The 15,999-nt window shown below is 64.6% G+C and overlaps 1 protein-coding gene across 3 annotated transcripts in view; it reads left to right on the top strand.

Annotated features, from left to right (window-relative positions):
- Positions 1 to 15,999, top strand: part of LRP1 (LDL receptor related protein 1) — a 75,547-nt gene that overhangs the window by 44,076 nt on the left and 15,472 nt on the right. For 2 of the 3 annotated variants that reach the window (XM_064638924.1, XM_064638922.1), the window contains 35 exons: positions 259 to 463; positions 571 to 735; positions 1,019 to 1,263; positions 1,502 to 1,633; positions 1,725 to 1,952; positions 2,086 to 2,260; positions 2,660 to 2,754; positions 2,967 to 3,116; positions 3,242 to 3,382; positions 3,617 to 3,745; positions 4,402 to 4,533; positions 4,765 to 4,899; positions 4,976 to 5,105; positions 5,556 to 5,682; positions 5,877 to 6,028; positions 6,157 to 6,281; positions 6,484 to 6,855; positions 7,912 to 8,101; positions 8,452 to 8,656; positions 9,107 to 9,299; positions 9,528 to 9,653; positions 9,739 to 9,867; positions 10,457 to 10,576; positions 11,185 to 11,298; positions 11,696 to 11,845; positions 12,114 to 12,248; positions 12,692 to 12,808; positions 12,998 to 13,126; positions 13,202 to 13,324; positions 13,762 to 13,902; positions 13,990 to 14,177; positions 14,681 to 14,864; positions 15,062 to 15,147; positions 15,411 to 15,530; positions 15,811 to 15,998. In XM_064638924.1, the coding sequence (XP_064494994.1) occupies positions 259 to 463; positions 571 to 735; positions 1,019 to 1,263; positions 1,502 to 1,633; positions 1,725 to 1,952; positions 2,086 to 2,260; positions 2,660 to 2,754; positions 2,967 to 3,116; positions 3,242 to 3,382; positions 3,617 to 3,745; positions 4,402 to 4,533; positions 4,765 to 4,899; positions 4,976 to 5,105; positions 5,556 to 5,682; positions 5,877 to 6,028; positions 6,157 to 6,281; positions 6,484 to 6,855; positions 7,912 to 8,101; positions 8,452 to 8,656; positions 9,107 to 9,299; positions 9,528 to 9,653; positions 9,739 to 9,867; positions 10,457 to 10,576; positions 11,185 to 11,298; positions 11,696 to 11,845; positions 12,114 to 12,248; positions 12,692 to 12,808; positions 12,998 to 13,126; positions 13,202 to 13,324; positions 13,762 to 13,902; positions 13,990 to 14,177; positions 14,681 to 14,864; positions 15,062 to 15,147; positions 15,411 to 15,530; positions 15,811 to 15,998 (5,476 nt within the window). The remainder of the gene's footprint in view (positions 1 to 258; positions 464 to 570; positions 736 to 1,018; positions 1,264 to 1,501; positions 1,634 to 1,724; positions 1,953 to 2,085; positions 2,261 to 2,659; positions 2,755 to 2,966; positions 3,117 to 3,241; positions 3,383 to 3,616; positions 3,746 to 4,401; positions 4,534 to 4,764; positions 4,900 to 4,975; positions 5,106 to 5,555; positions 5,683 to 5,876; positions 6,029 to 6,156; positions 6,282 to 6,483; positions 6,856 to 7,911; positions 8,102 to 8,451; positions 8,657 to 9,106; positions 9,300 to 9,527; positions 9,654 to 9,738; positions 9,868 to 10,456; positions 10,577 to 11,184; positions 11,299 to 11,695; positions 11,846 to 12,113; positions 12,249 to 12,691; positions 12,809 to 12,997; positions 13,127 to 13,201; positions 13,325 to 13,761; positions 13,903 to 13,989; positions 14,178 to 14,680; positions 14,865 to 15,061; positions 15,148 to 15,410; positions 15,531 to 15,810; position 15,999) is intronic. The other variant, XM_064638923.1, reaches the window with a different exon arrangement.

The following is a 15,999-nucleotide window of genomic DNA, read 5'->3' as shown; positions in this document are numbered from 1 at the left end:
GGGCAGGGAGCTGGGCCCCCTCCCCATCGTTGCTGCTCCCACAGTGGGGCAGCAAGAGCTCAGAGCTGGGATCATGGGTGGGGGGCTGAGCCCTTTGGGGGTTTGGATCACAGACAGGGGGCAGATGCCATCTGGGGAGGACAAGTCCCCCCGTCACTGACCCCAATTATGCTGGGTGGAGCTGTTGAGGGTGGGGTGGTGGTGGTGGATGGGCCCGGGAAGAGGCACCAGCCTGAGCTCTCACCCTGTGTCCCACAGCTCTGACCAGCTTCGAGGTGGTGATACAGTATGGGCTGGCCACCCCCGAGGGACTGGCCGTGGACTGGATCGCTGGCAACATCTACTGGGTGGAGAGCAACCTGGACCAGATCGAGGTGGCCAAGCTGGACGGCACCATGAGGACCACGCTGCTGGCCGGGGACATCGAGCACCCCCGCGCCATCGCCCTGGACCCCCGCTACGGGTGAGGGGCCGGCGCTCCCTGGGACACGCTGCCAGCCCGGGACCCTGCGGGGGGACGAGGCCTCGGGCTCCTGTGCTGATGGTGCCCCTCACTGTCCCTCCTGGCAGGATCCTGTTCTGGACAGACTGGGACGCCAGCCTGCCCCGCATCGAGGCCGCCTCCATGAGCGGCGCGGGCCGGCGCACCATCCACAAGGAGACGGGCTCGGGGGGGTGGCCCAACGGGCTCACCGTGGACTACCTGGAAAAGCGCATCCTCTGGATCGATGCCAGGTAGGGCCAGGACACCCGGGCCTGCCTCCCCATCCCTCCCAGGCTGGGCTTCCCCTCCCTCCAGTGTCGTGCTGGGCTGGGAGCGAGAGGCCCTTGTGCCGTGGGCTCTGTTTGTGTCTCCTGACACACTCCAGCCCTTGCTCTGGGTTTTCTCCTCCCTGGATCCCCGGTGTAAATCAGCAGCTGTCCCACGGCTGCTCAGACCCTGCAGGTTGTTACTGTTGGGTTAAAGACCCCGCAGTGCCCCCTCCCCACCTCCCTCACCCTCCTCTCTACCGGGCAGGTCGGACGCCATCTACTCAGCCCTGTACGACGGGACGGGGCACATCGAGGTGCTGCGGGGCCACGAGTACCTGTCCCACCCCTTTGCTGTCACCCTGTACGGGGGGGAGGTGTACTGGACCGACTGGCGCACCAACACGCTGGCCAAGGCCAACAAGTGGACGGGGCACAACGTGACGGTGGTGCAGAGGACCAACACGCAGCCCTTCGACCTGCAGGTGTATCACCCCTCCCGGCAGCCCCTGGGTGAGGCTGGGGGAGCGCAGGTGGCGGGATGGGATGGGGGAGCAGGGGGAGGGATGGTGCCAGCGCTCGGTCTGTGCCCACACCCACTCAGAGCAGCGGGTGGGCGCCGCTCCCACTCCTGTGGGTGATGAGGTGATGATGGCCCAAGCTCCTCAATGGGGTGGGCAGGGGCTGGGGGGGCTGCAGCTCTCGGGGGCCTCAGAGGCAGGGACGTCACTGAGTCCTGTCCCCTTTGCAGCTCCTAATCCCTGCGAAGCCAACGGGGGCAAAGGGCCGTGTTCCCACCTCTGCCTCATCAACTACAACCGCACCTTGTCCTGCGCCTGCCCCCACCTCATGAAGCTGGACAAGGACAACACGACCTGCTATGGTAGGGGTCTGCCTGCGCCCCCCAGGCCAGAGGGACGAGCGGGTGCTCGGTCACTGAGGTCCCACCGCTGCCCCTCTTCTCCTCCTCCCAGAGTTTAAGAAGTTCCTGCTGTACGCGCGGCAGATGGAGATCCGGGGCGTGGACATCGACAACCCCTACTACAACTACATCATCTCCTTCACCGTGCCTGACATCGACAACGTCACCGTGGTGGACTACGACGCGCTGGAGCAGCGCATTTACTGGTCAGACGTCCGCACCCAGACCATCAAGAGAGCCTTCATCAACGGCACCGGCGTGGAGACCGTCGTGTCTGCGGGTGGGTGCGGGGCACCATCGCCCCCGGCCCTCCAGAACCTTCAGACCCACGAGATCAGCCCTTCCCCTTCGTCTGAGCATCGTCCCAGCCCCGTCCTCCCAGCTGACGAGCTCCCGTCTCCGTTCCCTTGCAGACCTGCCCAACGCTCACGGCCTCTCTGTGGACTGGGTTTCCAGGAACCTCTTCTGGACCAGCTACGACGCCAACAAGAAGCAGATCAACGTGGCCCGGCTGGACGGCTCCTTCAAGAACGCCGTGATCCAGGGGCTGGACAAGCCCCACTGCCTGGTGGTTCACCCCCTCCGGGGGTGAGTCTGGAGGGATGTGGTGCCAGCAGGTTGGGGTTGGGCTGGGAGCATCCCAAGAGGAGGAGGAGGTGTGTTCACAGGCACATGTGTGTGCATGACAGTGCACATGTGTGATGGAGGAGAGAACAGGTCGCTCTCCCTGTGTGTCAGCACATGTAGGAGGTGTGTGAGAGGAGATGGGGGCATGTGATGTGTGTCCATACACACGTGTGTGGAGGAGAACAGGCTGTGGATAAGTGTGAACCCACCAGCATGTGCTGCTCTGGGTGTGCACAGGGCTCTGGCAGACCCCAGACCCCCTCCTGGGTCCTGCGCTGGGGGCGAGGGGCTGCACGGGGCTGGGAGGGCCCAGGGGGTGCTGGCACTGTGTCCCTCACCCATTGTCCCCTCACTGTGCAGGAAGCTGTACTGGACAGACGGGGACAACATCAGCGTGGCCAACATGGACGGCAGCAACCGCACGCTCCTCTTCACCAACCAGAAGGGACCTGTCGGTACGGACCCCCCGGGACCCCCCATCTCACCTGGCTGTCCTGCAGAGCCTCAAGTGCCTGCTCTGGCTCCCCAGGGGGGTGGCAGCTGCCTTGTGCTGGGTCACCCTGACCTCACCTCTCCATTACTCCTGGCCCTGCCAGTCCCATCCCACCTCCTGGCCAGTGGCAGTCCCTGTGGGCCACCGGGACACTGATGTTCCCGTCCTTTCCAGGCCTGGCCATCGACTACCCGGAGAGCAAATTGTACTGGATCAGCTCTGGCAATGGCACCATCAACAGGTGTGACCTGGATGGCAGCAACCTGGAGGTGATCGAGTCGGTGCGGAGCCAGCTGAGCAAGGCCACGGCCCTGGCCATCATGGGTGAGGGCTGGCGAAGGGGGACACCTTTCACTGCCTCCTGGCCCTGCCCAAGCTCTCATGCCCACCTCAGCAGGGGCAGGAGGGGATGGGGAACGCTGCCACAAGCTCCTGCCTTCTCCTGCCAGGGGACAAGCTGTGGTGGGCTGACCAGGCCTCCGAGAGGATGGGCACCTGCAACAAGAAGGACGGGACGGAGGTGACGGTGCTGCGCAACAGCACCACGCTGGTGATGCACATGAAGGTGTACGACGAGAGCATCCAGCAGGGTGAGCGGGGGGTCCTGGGGCAGAGACCCCGCAGGGCCAGGCAGTGCTTGGCTGCTCCGTGGTGGCCGGGTGGCCCCATCCCTGAGAGCTGTGCCAAGCCCGGCCCTCGCCCTCGTGCCACATCTGTGCTGGCCGGCGCAGGGCACCCTCATCTCGTGTGGGCACTGCCTGGCCCAGCCCTGGCGGGTGCTCCCTGCCTCCCCACAGCCCCTCACCCCCTTCTCTTTGCTGCAGCCGGGACCAACCCCTGCAGCCAGAACAACGGGGACTGCTCCCAGCTCTGCCTGCCCACCTCCGAGAGCTCCCGCTCCTGCATGTGCACGGCGGGCTACAGCCTCAAGAGCGGGCAGCAGTCCTGCGAGGGTGAGTGTGCCTGTGCAGGGGGGCACTGCGGGGCTTGGAGGGGCTGTGGGCTCAGGTGGCAGCAAGACCCTTGCAGGGACTGTCCCTGATGACCACGGGGGCACTGCTGCCCCCTGAGTGCGTCCTGGAGGAGGGGAGTGGGACAGCACGACGGGAGCCCCCCAAGGAGAGGTGGGACCCTCACTGTGGGCAGCGGGTTTGGGTCACCGGGAGCGGGGCTGGGCAGATCCCCCATCCCTGCCACGTTTGCCGCCGTCTCCCCGGGCACTGCCAGGGCCTCTCAAAGGCTGTTTGTGTGCAGAGTGTTCCGGGTGTTTTTGGAGGGGGCTGGCAGAGCTCTGCACCATCTGGGTCAGGGCAGGGGCTGAATAACAAGCGCTGCCCTGACCCAGATGCGCCGCAGGGCCTTTGCCAGCACAAAAGGGGGGTGGTGGGTGGTGAGAAGGGGCCTCGCTCGTGCTCCCCTGTGCCCTGGAGTGGGGCAGGACCCTGGAATGGGCTATGCCAGGGCTTCAGCCCCCAGGGAGGTCTGGGATGGGCCCACGGAACCCTGCCGGGCTCATTCTCCTCCACGGAGCAGCTGTCACAGTTTTCCATGGTGGAGGGACAGCCTGTGGTTTCTGGGATGTCTGACTGTCCCCACACCTGTGTCACAGGTGTTGGCTCCTTCCTCCTGTACTCGGTCCACGAGGGGATCCGGGGCATTCCCCTGGACCCCAACGACAAGTCCGACGCTCTCGTGCCGGTGTCGGGAACCTCCCTGGCTGTGGGGATCGACTTCCACGCAGGTGATGCAGGGCTGGGAACAGGGCAGGAGGGCTGGGAAGAGTCAGGGGAGGGGGAGCCTGAGGGATCCAGCTCCAGACCCCACTTTGGCAGAGCTCTGCCCCAGAACATCCCCCCTGGGCAGCGCTGGGTGAAGGAGGGTTTCGGGGCCCTGGGGTGCAGGTCTGTGCCACTCCTGGGTGACCCCAGGGGTGGTGTCTGACACCCCCCTCCCGCCTCCTCGTCCCTCTCAGAGAACGACACGATCTACTGGGTGGACATGGGCCTGAGCACCATCAGCCGGGCCAAGCGGGACCAGACGTGGCGCGAGGACGTGGTGACCAACGGCATCGGCCGCGTGGAGGGCATCGCCGTGGACTGGATCGCCGGTGGGAGGGGGCTCCGGGGCTGGGGGGCAGCGGGGGCAGCGGGGCTCGTGCGGGGGTTCACCGTCCCCTCTTGCAGGAAACATCTACTGGACGGACCAGGGCTTCGATGTCATCGAGGTGGCCCGGCTGAACGGGTCCTTCCGCTACGTGGTCATCTCGCAGGGGCTGGACAAGCCACGGGCCATCACTGTCCATCCAGAGAAGGGGTGAGACTGCACAAAGCTCTTCCCAGAGAGGGGCAGCACCTGGGGGGTGGGTGTGGAGCAGAGATTCCCACAGCTCCCTGCAGAGCTGGTGTTTGCATACAGCAGGGAAAGACTTGCAGGTCTCCTGCCCCACCAGCAGGTCCAAACCCTGGGTTTAACCCTGCTTTCAGTGATGGGCTGAGCTCCCTGGGGGCCCCCTGGGACTTGGTGGGTGCCAACACATCAGAAAATCCAAGTGGACCCTCCCCAGCCTGGCTCCAGCTTTGGAGAGAGTCCTGGGGAGAGGAGGGGTGTTTGGATCCGGGCAGTGATGGAGGTGCAGGGTCTGCAAGCCCAGAGGATCCAGACTGACATCCCGATGGGGGGGTGGGGAGGGGTGTTTGTTCCAAAGGGCCCCAGGATGCTGCTCCTGGTGCCATCCCTGTGGTGATGTCCTTGCTGTCCCCTCAGGTACCTGTTCTGGACGGAGTGGGGGCAGTACCCCCGCATTGAGCGCTCGCGCCTGGACGGCACCGAGCGCATGGTGCTGGTGAACGTCAGCATCAGTTGGCCCAACGGGATTTCCGTGGACTACGAGGTACAGTCGACATCTGGGAGGATGGAGCCGGTCCCAAGGGTCCCTGCAGCCGTGTCCTGGTGGTGGGGGGGGCTCCAGAGCCTCAGGAGGGTTGTCCAGGGGGGTCTCCTGAATCGTGGGATGTCCCACTGGAGGTGCAGAGGGTGCCGTGGTGCCACCCCGGTGCCAACTGGGGTGCTCCCTCATCCCCACAGGATGGGAAGCTGTACTGGTGCGATGCCCGGACAGACAAGATCGAACGGATCGACCTGGAGACGGGGGAGAACCGGGAGGTTGTCCTGTCCAGCAACAACATGGACATGTTCTCCGTGTCGGTCTTCGAGGAGTACATTTACTGGAGCGATAGGTGCGATGCCAGGGGGCCTGGGGGTGTCTGGGCACCAGCTGTGTGGAGGGTGGGGGGAGCTGGCAGGTGCAGTGAAAAGGGGGGGACGGGTCCCACGCTGGTCACTTGGTGACTCCGCCTTTCCTCAGGACTCACGCCAACGGCTCCATCAAAAGAGGCAACAAGGACAACGCCACCGAGTCGGTGTCCCTGCGCACTGGCATCGGGGTGCAGCTCAAGGACATCAAAGTCTTCAACCGGGCCCGGCAGAAGGGTGAGAGTCCAGGCATGGGGGGCAGCCCCACGTGCCGGGAGGGGCTCAGCTCCTCACGTGGGGAGAGGGGTGGAAACGACCGGGTCGCCGTGTCCTCGTCGGGGCCGCGTCGCACCGTGGGCCGAGCGGGGAGAGCCCAAACCAGCCGAGTGGGCACGTCCTGCCCAGTCCCTCACCCAGTCCCCCCCTCTCCCCCCTGCAGGCACCAACATCTGTGCCCAGAACAACGGGGGCTGCCAGCAGCTCTGCCTGTTCCGCGGCGGCGGGCAGAGGACGTGCGCCTGCGCCCACGGGATGCTGTCGGAGGACGGGGTGAGCTGCCGGGACTACGACGGGTACCTGCTGTACTCGGAGCGCACCATCCTCAAGAGCATCCACCTCTCGGACGAGAACAACCTCAACGCGCCCATCAAGCCCTTCGAGGACGCGGAGCACATGAAGAACGTCATCGCCCTGGCCTTCGACTACCGCTACGGCTCCAAGGGCAGCAACCGCATCTTCTACAGCGACATCCACTTCGGCAACATCCAGCAGATCAACGACGACGGCACGGGGCGCAAGACCATCGTGGAGAGTGAGTGGCCCAGGGCTCCCCGTCTGTGGCTGCCCCCAGACCCCTCTTCCTGTCCTCCCCCACCTCGTCCTGCGCTCCCTCCCTCCCAGCCCGAGGGATTTTGTCCCTTGGATGACACGTTTTGGTGCTTTCGGGGGCGTTGGGGGCGGCGGCGGGCACGGGCTGAGCCGGGAGGTTTCTGAGGAGCCTCTGGAAGTGGACACAGGCATTGGGAGCAGTCTGCAGAGCTCGTTCTGGCACGGAGAGCGTGTCACGAGGCTCAGGCGTGCCTCTCTCTAGAAACAGGCACTGCAGCAAACTCAGGGTCAGCTCCACGCTCGCATTCCCCTCCTGAGGCAGCGCCCTGAGCCCTGCCCCTCTCTGTGCCCGGCCCTGGGCTCACCCCCAGCCCTCACCTGGCACTTGGTTGGGTTTATTGGTACCTGCAGCAGCTTGAAAGAAGCATGGCTGCTGCTCCAGGAGCTCCCTCAGCCAGGGCCGTGGCCACGCTGCTAATGAGCAGATTCACAGCAGCACTTGCCGTGGCTTTATCGCTGAGATGGGAGAGCAGGGCCAGCTCTCACGGCTGCTTCATTAAACCCTTTGCTGAGTGTTAATGAGGGAGGAAGGATGGGTGCACAGTTCAACTGCCCTGGTCACCATGAGGCTTTGCCTCGTCATTTTGTGCCCCTGGGGCTCAGCTCTCCCCTGGCAGTGGGGGATCCTCCTCTTCCCAGAGCTGCTGCTGTGGACCTGGAGCAAGGTCCAGCTGGTTTGGAGCTTGAGAGCCAAATTCAAGTCCTTGTAGCATCATAGGTGTCCATCCCTCAGCCTTCCTGCAAGGGAGGGTCACTGCAGCAGAGTTCTGCCTGCTGTGGTGTCTGCTCCCCCCGAGCACAGACCCCAGCCCCACCAAGCATCCCCCTTGGCGTGGTGTTACCCAGCAGCCCAAGCCTCCAGGGGTTGTTTTGGCTGTAATTAAAAGCAGTAACTTCGATGTCCTGCAGTCAGGGTCAGCTCTGGCTGTGTGGGGTGAGCCTCTGGGGCTGGGGGTGACCCCTGCCTGTCCCCCCTCAGACGTGGGCTCGGTGGAGGGGCTGGCCTATCACCGTGGCTGGGACACGCTGTACTGGACGAGCTACACCACGTCCACCATCACCCGGCACACCGTGGACCAGAGTCGCGTCGGGGCCTTCGAGAGGGAGACGGTGATCACCATGTCGGGGGACGATCACCCCCGCGCCTTCGTGCTGGACGAGTGCCAGAAGTGAGTGGCTCTCGAGGGTCCAGCCAGCCCCCCCCAGGGGTCCACGTGGTCCCCTTCCTGGGGTGGAAGCTCTGGATCCCTCACAGAGAGGGCTGGACCCCAGGGAGGAAGGGCCGTGTGCCCCCCTCACCACGAATCCTTCAGCACCCCGAAGGAACATCAGGCCCCCTGTCCCACCCCCACCCACGGGGTGCCACATCTCCCAGCTGGCTGCAGCAGCCTCTTTCATCCCCCTCCCACTCCCTTTTGTGTGGGAATGATGTCCCATCCATCCCTGAGTCCCCGGGAGCCCCCCAGCTGTGGAGGGCTGGGCTGAGCTGGGGCTGCAGAGGGTGTCTCTCCCCTTCCAGCCTCATGTTCTGGACCAACTGGAACGAGCAGCACCCCAGCATCATGCGAGCCACCCTCTCTGGTGCCAACATGCTCATCATCATCGACCAGGACATACGGACGCCCAACGGGTTGGCCATCGACCACAAGGCCGAGAAGATTTACTTCTCTGATGCCACGCTGGACAAGATCGAGCGCTGCGAGTACGACGGCTCCAACCGCCACGTGAGTCCTGACGGGGAGGAGAGTGTCCCAACTGGGGCTGGAGCGTGGTCAGAGGGAGGCAGAGCTATCCCCAGGGCTGGGGGAAATCAGACATCCCCCAGGGGAGGACACTCTGTGTTTGGGGGGCTGTGGGGCTGTGTCTCACAGCAGGTTCCTCCTGCTCACGGCTCGCCGGTGTCCCTGGGAAGTGAGGACATAGCCTCAAGCTGTACCAGGGGAGGTTCAGGTTGACCATCAGAAGGAATTTCTTCATGGAAAGGGTTGTTACATGTTGGAACAGGCTGCCCAGGGAGGTGGTGGAGTCTGGGAAGTGTTCACGGCCAGGTTGGACGGGACTTGGAGCCACCTGGTCTAGTGGGAGGTGTCCCTGCCCACAGCAGGGGGTCAGGAACTGGGTGATCTTCAATGTCCCTTCCAACCCAGCCTGTTCCACCGTTCTGTGCCCGGCAGGTGATCCTGAAGTCGGAGCCCGTGCACCCCTTTGGCCTGGCCGTGTACGGCGATTACATCTTCTGGACGGACTGGGTGCGCCGGGCCGTGCAACGCGCCAACAAGTACGTGGGCACCGACATGAAGCTGCTGCGCGTGGACATCCCCCAGCAGCCCATGGGCATCATCGCCGTGGCCAACGACACCGACAGCTGTAAGGACCCTCTGCCCGTCCCCGCAGCCTCCCCAGCTCTGCCCCTCAGCCTGTCTGCAGGCCAGGGAAGGGGAACCCACTCGGGGAGACCGGGTGTCCCCAGTGCCCCTGGAGCCCCATGGGAAGAGCCTGGGGAGGGATCACGACTTCTCTTTGCCCCAGCAGGGCGGGTGAGGGGCAGGCACTGCTGGGTCTGTCCCTCCTGTGACCTCTGCCCCTCTGTCCTAGGTGAGCTGTCCCTGTGCAGGGTGAACAACGGCGGCTGCCAGGACCTGTGTCTGCTCACCGCCAAGGGACACGTCAACTGCTCCTGCCGCGGGGAGCGGGTCCTGCAGGAGGATCTCACCTGCAAAGGTGAGGGGATGGGAGGGAGCGGGGAGTGGAGGGGGAGAGGCCGATCTCAGCCTGGCAGAGCTGACGTTCCCTGTGCCCTCCCCAGCCCTGAATTCCACCTGCAACGTTCACGAGGACTTTGAGTGTGGGAACGGCGACTGCATCGACTTCAGCCGGACCTGCGACGGCGTCGTGCACTGCAAGGACAAGTCGGACGAGAAGCAATCCTACTGCAGTAAGGTTCCTCCTCTTGCTGCCTTGCTCACCCACACACACACCCTGGCACCCGCAGACACCCCGTGCGAGCCCTCGGCTCTGCTCAGAGAAACACAGACTGGTTTGGGTTGGAGGGGACCTTAAAGATCATCCTGTTCCACGCCCCTGCCATGGGCAGAGACACCTTCCACTAGACCAGGTGGCTCCAAACCCTGTCCAACCTGGCCTTGAGCACTGCCAGGGTTGCTTGGCAAAGGGAACCAGGACTCTGGAGTGTCCTCGTGTCCCTGAGGTACTCGCAGTCACTCCTGCCCTCCCAGAGGTGCACCCAGCCAGGCTTTGAGGTCTCCAGACCTTTTCCAGTATTGGGGGGCAGGCTGGAGAGTGGGACACCTCGAGCTGAGCTGGTGGGGGCTGCAGCACCTCCTTCAACACCAGCCCTCACCCCTTGGAGTGACCAGCCCAGCACGAGGAGCGGGTTCCCTAATCCTGCTCTGTAGTTTCTTCCCCTGCTGAAGGGTCCCTGAGGATCTGAGACCCTCGGGGGTGCCCGCCCTCCCTTGTGCTCACCTCCTCCTCCTCCTCCTCCTCCTCCTCCTCCCCGGCAGGCAGCCGCAAGTGCAAGAAGGGTTTCCTGCACTGCATGAACGGGCGCTGCGTCGCCAGTCGCTTCTGGTGCAACGGCGTCGACGACTGCGGGGACAACTCGGACGAGGTGCCCTGTAACAGTGAGTGTCTGCCTGGCACCCGGCCAGCCCCTGCCAGGGCTCCGTCAGCTGCCTGGGACGGGGACAGCGGCAGCGGGAGGGAGTGACCGTCAGCTTGACAGGAGCAGAGCAGAGCCAGGGCTTAACGGAGAGCCAAGGTCGAGCTCGTGCTGCTTGTAAAGCTCACGGAATGACAGCTGGGAGGAAAAACTCCTGGGTGTGGGCAGGCAGCACCCAGAGCCTCCCGAGAAGGGCGGTGTGACACCCAGCAGGGCACAGGGCGCGGTGTCACTGCTCCTCATGGCTCCCAGGCATCCCCCAAGGCAGCATTCCCTCCGGGCAGCAGGACCTGTCCACTCGCTCCCAAACTGCCAGGGATGGTCAGGAGCTTCCCAGAGCACTGTCCAGGACTGGTAGTGCCAGGGAGAGGGGCTCAGGCTGCCAAGAGGCACTGGGTCTCTTCCAGAAGGGGATCAGAGCTGGGAGCACGGGATGAGAGCCCAGAGCTGTGGGGGCAGTGGGGGTGTGTGGGTGCCCCTCTGCAGCGCCAGTGGGTGCCCTGGGCTGGGTGTGCACTGGGGTCCACCCTCCCAACCTCACCCGCTGCTCGGGCTCCTTCCCCCTGGCAGAGACCAGCTGTGCTGCTACCGAGTTCCGCTGCCGGGACGGGACCTGCATCGGGAATTCCAGCCGCTGCAACCAGTTCATCGACTGCGAGGACGCCTCGGATGAGATGAACTGCAGTGAGTGCCCCAGCCCCTGTCCCCTGTCCCTCCCCTGGCTCTGGGGATGCTCCTGCCCTCGGTGCTCGTGGTGGGGACCTGGGTCTGTGGGATCTGTGCTGGCTTGGGAAGGGAGGAGGGCCCTGCTCCCGTCCCACAGCCCCGGCGCTCCTGCCACCTGAGGCAGCCCCAGCCCACCACTGCAGCCCCCCGTGCCCACCATCCACCACCCCCCCAGTCCTGGAACCTCAGGGCACACGTGGGGCAGCCAGCTGGGTGCTGTGTGGAGAGGGACAGGCGCTAGGGGCAGCGGGAGCTGGACCAGGGGCTCCCGCTGTGGGTCCCGCTGTGGGTCCCGCTGTGGGTCCCGCTGTGGGTCCTGCTGTGTCACCGGGGCTCCTGCCGTGGTTCCTCGCAGCCGCCACCGACTGCAGCAGCTACTTCAAGCTGGGGGTGAAGGGCACCACGTTCCAGAAGTGCGAGCACACCTCGCTGTGCTACGCGCCCAGCTGGGTGTGCGACGGCGCCAACGACTGCGGGGACTACTCTGACGAGCGCAACTGCCCAGGTGAGAGAGGGAGGGAGAGGGACCAGGGGGGCCAGGGGGGTGGTGCCGACCCTCCAGCTGGTTGCGACCCTTTGGGGTCTGTTTGGGCCACGGGGGCTCTGTTTGCCCACCGGGACGGTTTGTCCTGTGCCCTCGCAGCTCCTGCCTGGAGGGTGCCGGGGTGTGCCGGGGTGTGGGACCTCGGGGGGATTTTTGGGGGAGGAATCCTTCGGCTCTGGGTCAGGGGGAGGCAGGATGTGGCCACGCTGATGTTCTCCTCACACGCCAGGTGCGAGGAAGCCCAAGTGTCCAGCCAACTACTTCGCCTGCCCGAGCGGGAGGTGCATCCCCATGACCTGGACCTGCGACAAGGAGGACGACTGCGAGAACGGCGAGGACGAGACCCACTGCAGTGAGCGGCAGGGTGGGGAGCCATGACTCGGGCCCTGGCACGGGGGGTGGGGCTGGAGGGTGGGCAGGGCCCTCTTCTCTCCCTGACATCCCTTTGCCAAAGGCCAGACCCCAGATTCTTCCCCTCCCGTGGTCTCACTCACACACCGGGGCTTTTAGCTGTGACCGGTATGAGTGGCCTCGTGTGCTGGTTTGCTCAGAGCACACACAGGTGTCTGTGACCTGTTTGAACGTGGCCAGTGAGGGCTCCCTTCAGCTCCCTTTTTACTTCCAACCTCTCTGTTAAAGCCCCAAACAGTGCTCAGGAACTGGGGAACCTCCCCAGCTCCAGGGCAGGGAGTCCCAGTCCAGCACCCCCCTGGGCTCCCGGAGCCTGTCTGGCCCCGCCTGGCCATGCTCTGCTCCCATCTCCTCCCCTTATCACCTCGCTCTGATCCCCCTCTTCTCCTCCCCCAGACAAGTTCTGCTACCCTGTGCAGTTTGAGTGCAACAACCACCGCTGCATCTCCAAGCTCTGGGTGTGTGATGGGGCTGATGACTGCGGGGATGGCTCTGACGAGGACAGTCGCTGCCGTGAGTCTGCCCCAGCCCCTCTCCCCCTTCTCAGTCCCTGCCTGCTCCATTGCTGTGTTCCCACAGCCGTGTTCCTGCCTTTGCCCATCCCTTTCCCACCCTGAACTCTGGATCTTGGGGCTCCCTGGAGATGTGCCAGTCCTCCAGCAGTGAGGTGACCAGGCTCCTTCCTGCTCCTCCCTTCCCCAGGGCTGACCACCTGCAGCTCGGGATCCTTCCAGTGCCCGGGCACCTACGTGTGCGTGCCGGAGCGCTGGCTCTGCGACGGGGACAAGGACTGCGCGGACGGAGCCGACGAGACCCTGGCTGCCGGCTGCCGTGAGTGCCCGAGGGTCTGGGGGGGGCAGGAGGGCCAGGGGGAGGGCAGGGGCTGACGGTGGTGCCTCCCTGCAGTGTACAACAACACGTGTGACGAGCGGGAGTTCATGTGCGGGAACCGGCAGTGCATCCCCAAGCACTTCGTGTGCGACCACGACGACGACTGCGGCGACGGCTCCGACGAGTCCCCGGAGTGTGGTGGGTGTCCCTGAGACTGAGGGGGACAGTGAGGGCTCTGGTGGCTTTGGGACAGGGCCCTGGGGGGTCTTCATTGCCCAGCAGGGGTTTGATGTGAGCAGGGTGAGGGGGAACCTGGAGAGGGAACAGAAGGAGTTCAGCGGTGGAGAGCTGCCGGAAAGCAGCTTCCCAGCCCTGCTGCAGGCATCCACCCTGGCACAGGGATCCAAACCCACAGACATCCAAACCCACAGAGGGATCCAAACCCGCAGAGAGATCTGTGTGCCTGCAGAGCAGCCCTGTCCCAGGCCAGCTGCAGGAGGTTTGGCCACGCAAGGCTCTGTGGAGCCCCCGTGTCTCCGGGTGGCTCATGAAGTCGGGGAGGCTCCACGGTGCCCCTGTCTCTCTGGGTGGCTCGGGAAGGTGGGCTGCTGTCTGAACCCCCCTCCCTCCCCCAGAGTACCCCACCTGCGGCCCCCACGAGTTCCGCTGTGCCAACGGCCGCTGCCTCAGCAACCGGCAGTGGGAGTGTGACGGGGAGTTCGACTGCCACGACCACTCGGACGAGGCGCCCAAGAACCCGCGCTGCAGCAGCCCAGGTACCTGTGGGGGCCAGGGCGGGGTCCTGGCAGGGGGAGTGGGGTCCCAGCCAACCCCCACTGACCACTGCTGCCTCCTCTCCGCAGAGAACAAGTGCAACGACTCCTTCTTCCTCTGCAAGAACGGGAAGTGCATCCCCGAGGCGCTGCTCTGCGACAACAACAACGACTGCGCCGACGGCTCCGACGAGCTCAACTGCTTCATCAACGAGTGCCTCAACAAGAAGCTCAGTGGCTGCTCCCAGGAGTGTGAGGACCTCAAGATCGGGTACAAGGTAGGGGGCCAGGGGCTGGGGGGGCTGGCTGGAGGGGTCATCGAGTCATAGAACAGCCTGAGTTGGATGGGACCCACAAGGATCATCAGAGTCCAACTTATTCCCCTGCACAGGGCAACCCAAAATCCCACCATGGGCCTGAGAGCGTTGTCCAAATGCTCCTTGAGCTCTGGCAGGACTGGGGCTCTGAACTGCCCTGAGGAGCCTCTTCCAGTGCCCAACCACCCTCTGGGGGAAGAACCTTTTCTTAATATCCAACCTCAACCTCCCCTGACACAGCTCCAGCTGTTCCCTCTCCTTCCTTCCCCACAGACGTGAGGGTTGTATCTGTCCTGTGCCAGCTGGGCAAGGGACACAACGCGGGCGCTCCTGGCACTGCTTGTGCATCCCAGCTGTCCTTGCTGAGCCCACGTGTCCCACGGTGACACCTGTCACCTCCCAGCACCTGTCACCTCCCAGCACGTGGACCGGGGGGGTCTGACAGCTCCGGGTTGCTCCTGCAGTGCAGATGCCGTCCCGGCTTCCGTCTGAAGGACGACGGGAAGACGTGCATCGACATCGACGAGTGCTCCACCACCTACCCCTGCAGCCAGAAGTGCATCAACACCCTGGGCAGCTACAAGTGCCTCTGCACCGAGGGCTACAAGCTCAGACCTGACAACCCCACCAGCTGCAAGGCTGTTACAGGTGAGAGCCAGGTGTGGGCGTGGCACCCGGGATGCTCCCGGTGACCGTGGGATGCTCCTGGCACTGGAGTCGGTCACAGGGTGAAGTGGCTGCTCCCAGCTCGTGAAGGGGTGGGGCAGGGAGGGTGGCAGGCCTGCAGGGTTCTGCCCGTGTCCCAGAGGTGCTTCCCTGCCACTTTTCTTGCTTTCCCCCTGCAGATGAAGAGCCCTTCCTCATCTTTGCCAACCGGTACTACCTGAGGAAGCTCAACCTGGACGGCTCCAACTACACGCTGCTCAAGCAGGTGTGGGGCCAGCTGGGAGCAAGAGGGGCACCAGCCCCGGGTGGCTGGGATTTTGGGATGGAGGGGGGCCCAGAAGGACATGGGAGCTGCCAGCTGGGGAGTTTGGGCTCTTGGCTTCCCAGGGGGATGGTGGATCCATGTAAATGGCAGGAGGTCACCGTAGGCAAGGAGCAGACAGTGAGGCTGTGGACTCTGTAAAGCCCCTGAAAGCCCTGTGCCAGCAGCTGAGGCTGCCACAACCCTTCTCCCTCCCTCCTCCCCAGGGGCTGAACAACGCCGTGGCTCTGGATTTCGACTACCGGGAGCAGATGATCTACTGGACCGATGTCACCACGCAGGGCAGCATGATCCGCCGCATGCACATCAACGGCAGCAACGTCCAGGTGAGGGGCTGGGGCGGCCCCTGCTCCTCACCCACCAGAGGGGCCCAGGCTGGCACCTGGGACGCCAGGGAAGGGGCACCAGCCCTGCTGTGGGGTCATCACTGGGCTCAGGGAATCAGCCTGGATTGCTGTGGGATTGCTTTCCATCCCCATCCCGAGCAGGGGTGGTCTCCACGCTGCCCTGAAGAGGGGGGCAAGGAGTCTGGGAAGGGGGAGAGGGGACTTGCCCGGGGTTTGGTTCTCCCTGTCCAGCCCCAGCATCTCTGGTTCCTCCTGGCAGGTTCTTCACCGCACGGGGCTGAGCAACCCCGACGGGCTGGCCGTGGACTGGGTGGGAGGGAACCTGTACTGGTGTGACAAGGGCCGGGACACCATCGAGGTGTCGAAGCTCAACGGCGCGTACCGGACCGTGCTGGTCAACTCGGGCCTGCGGGAGCCCCGGGCGCTGGTGGTGGACGTGCAGAACGGG

Source organism: Pseudopipra pipra, chromosome 30 (assembly GCF_036250125.1).
Source record: "Pseudopipra pipra isolate bDixPip1 chromosome 30, bDixPip1.hap1, whole genome shotgun sequence".
NCBI lineage: Eukaryota > Metazoa > Chordata > Aves > Passeriformes > Pipridae > Pseudopipra > Pseudopipra pipra.
Note: the sequence above shows the minus strand (reverse complement) of the source record. Positions and strands in the feature narration are given on the sequence as shown.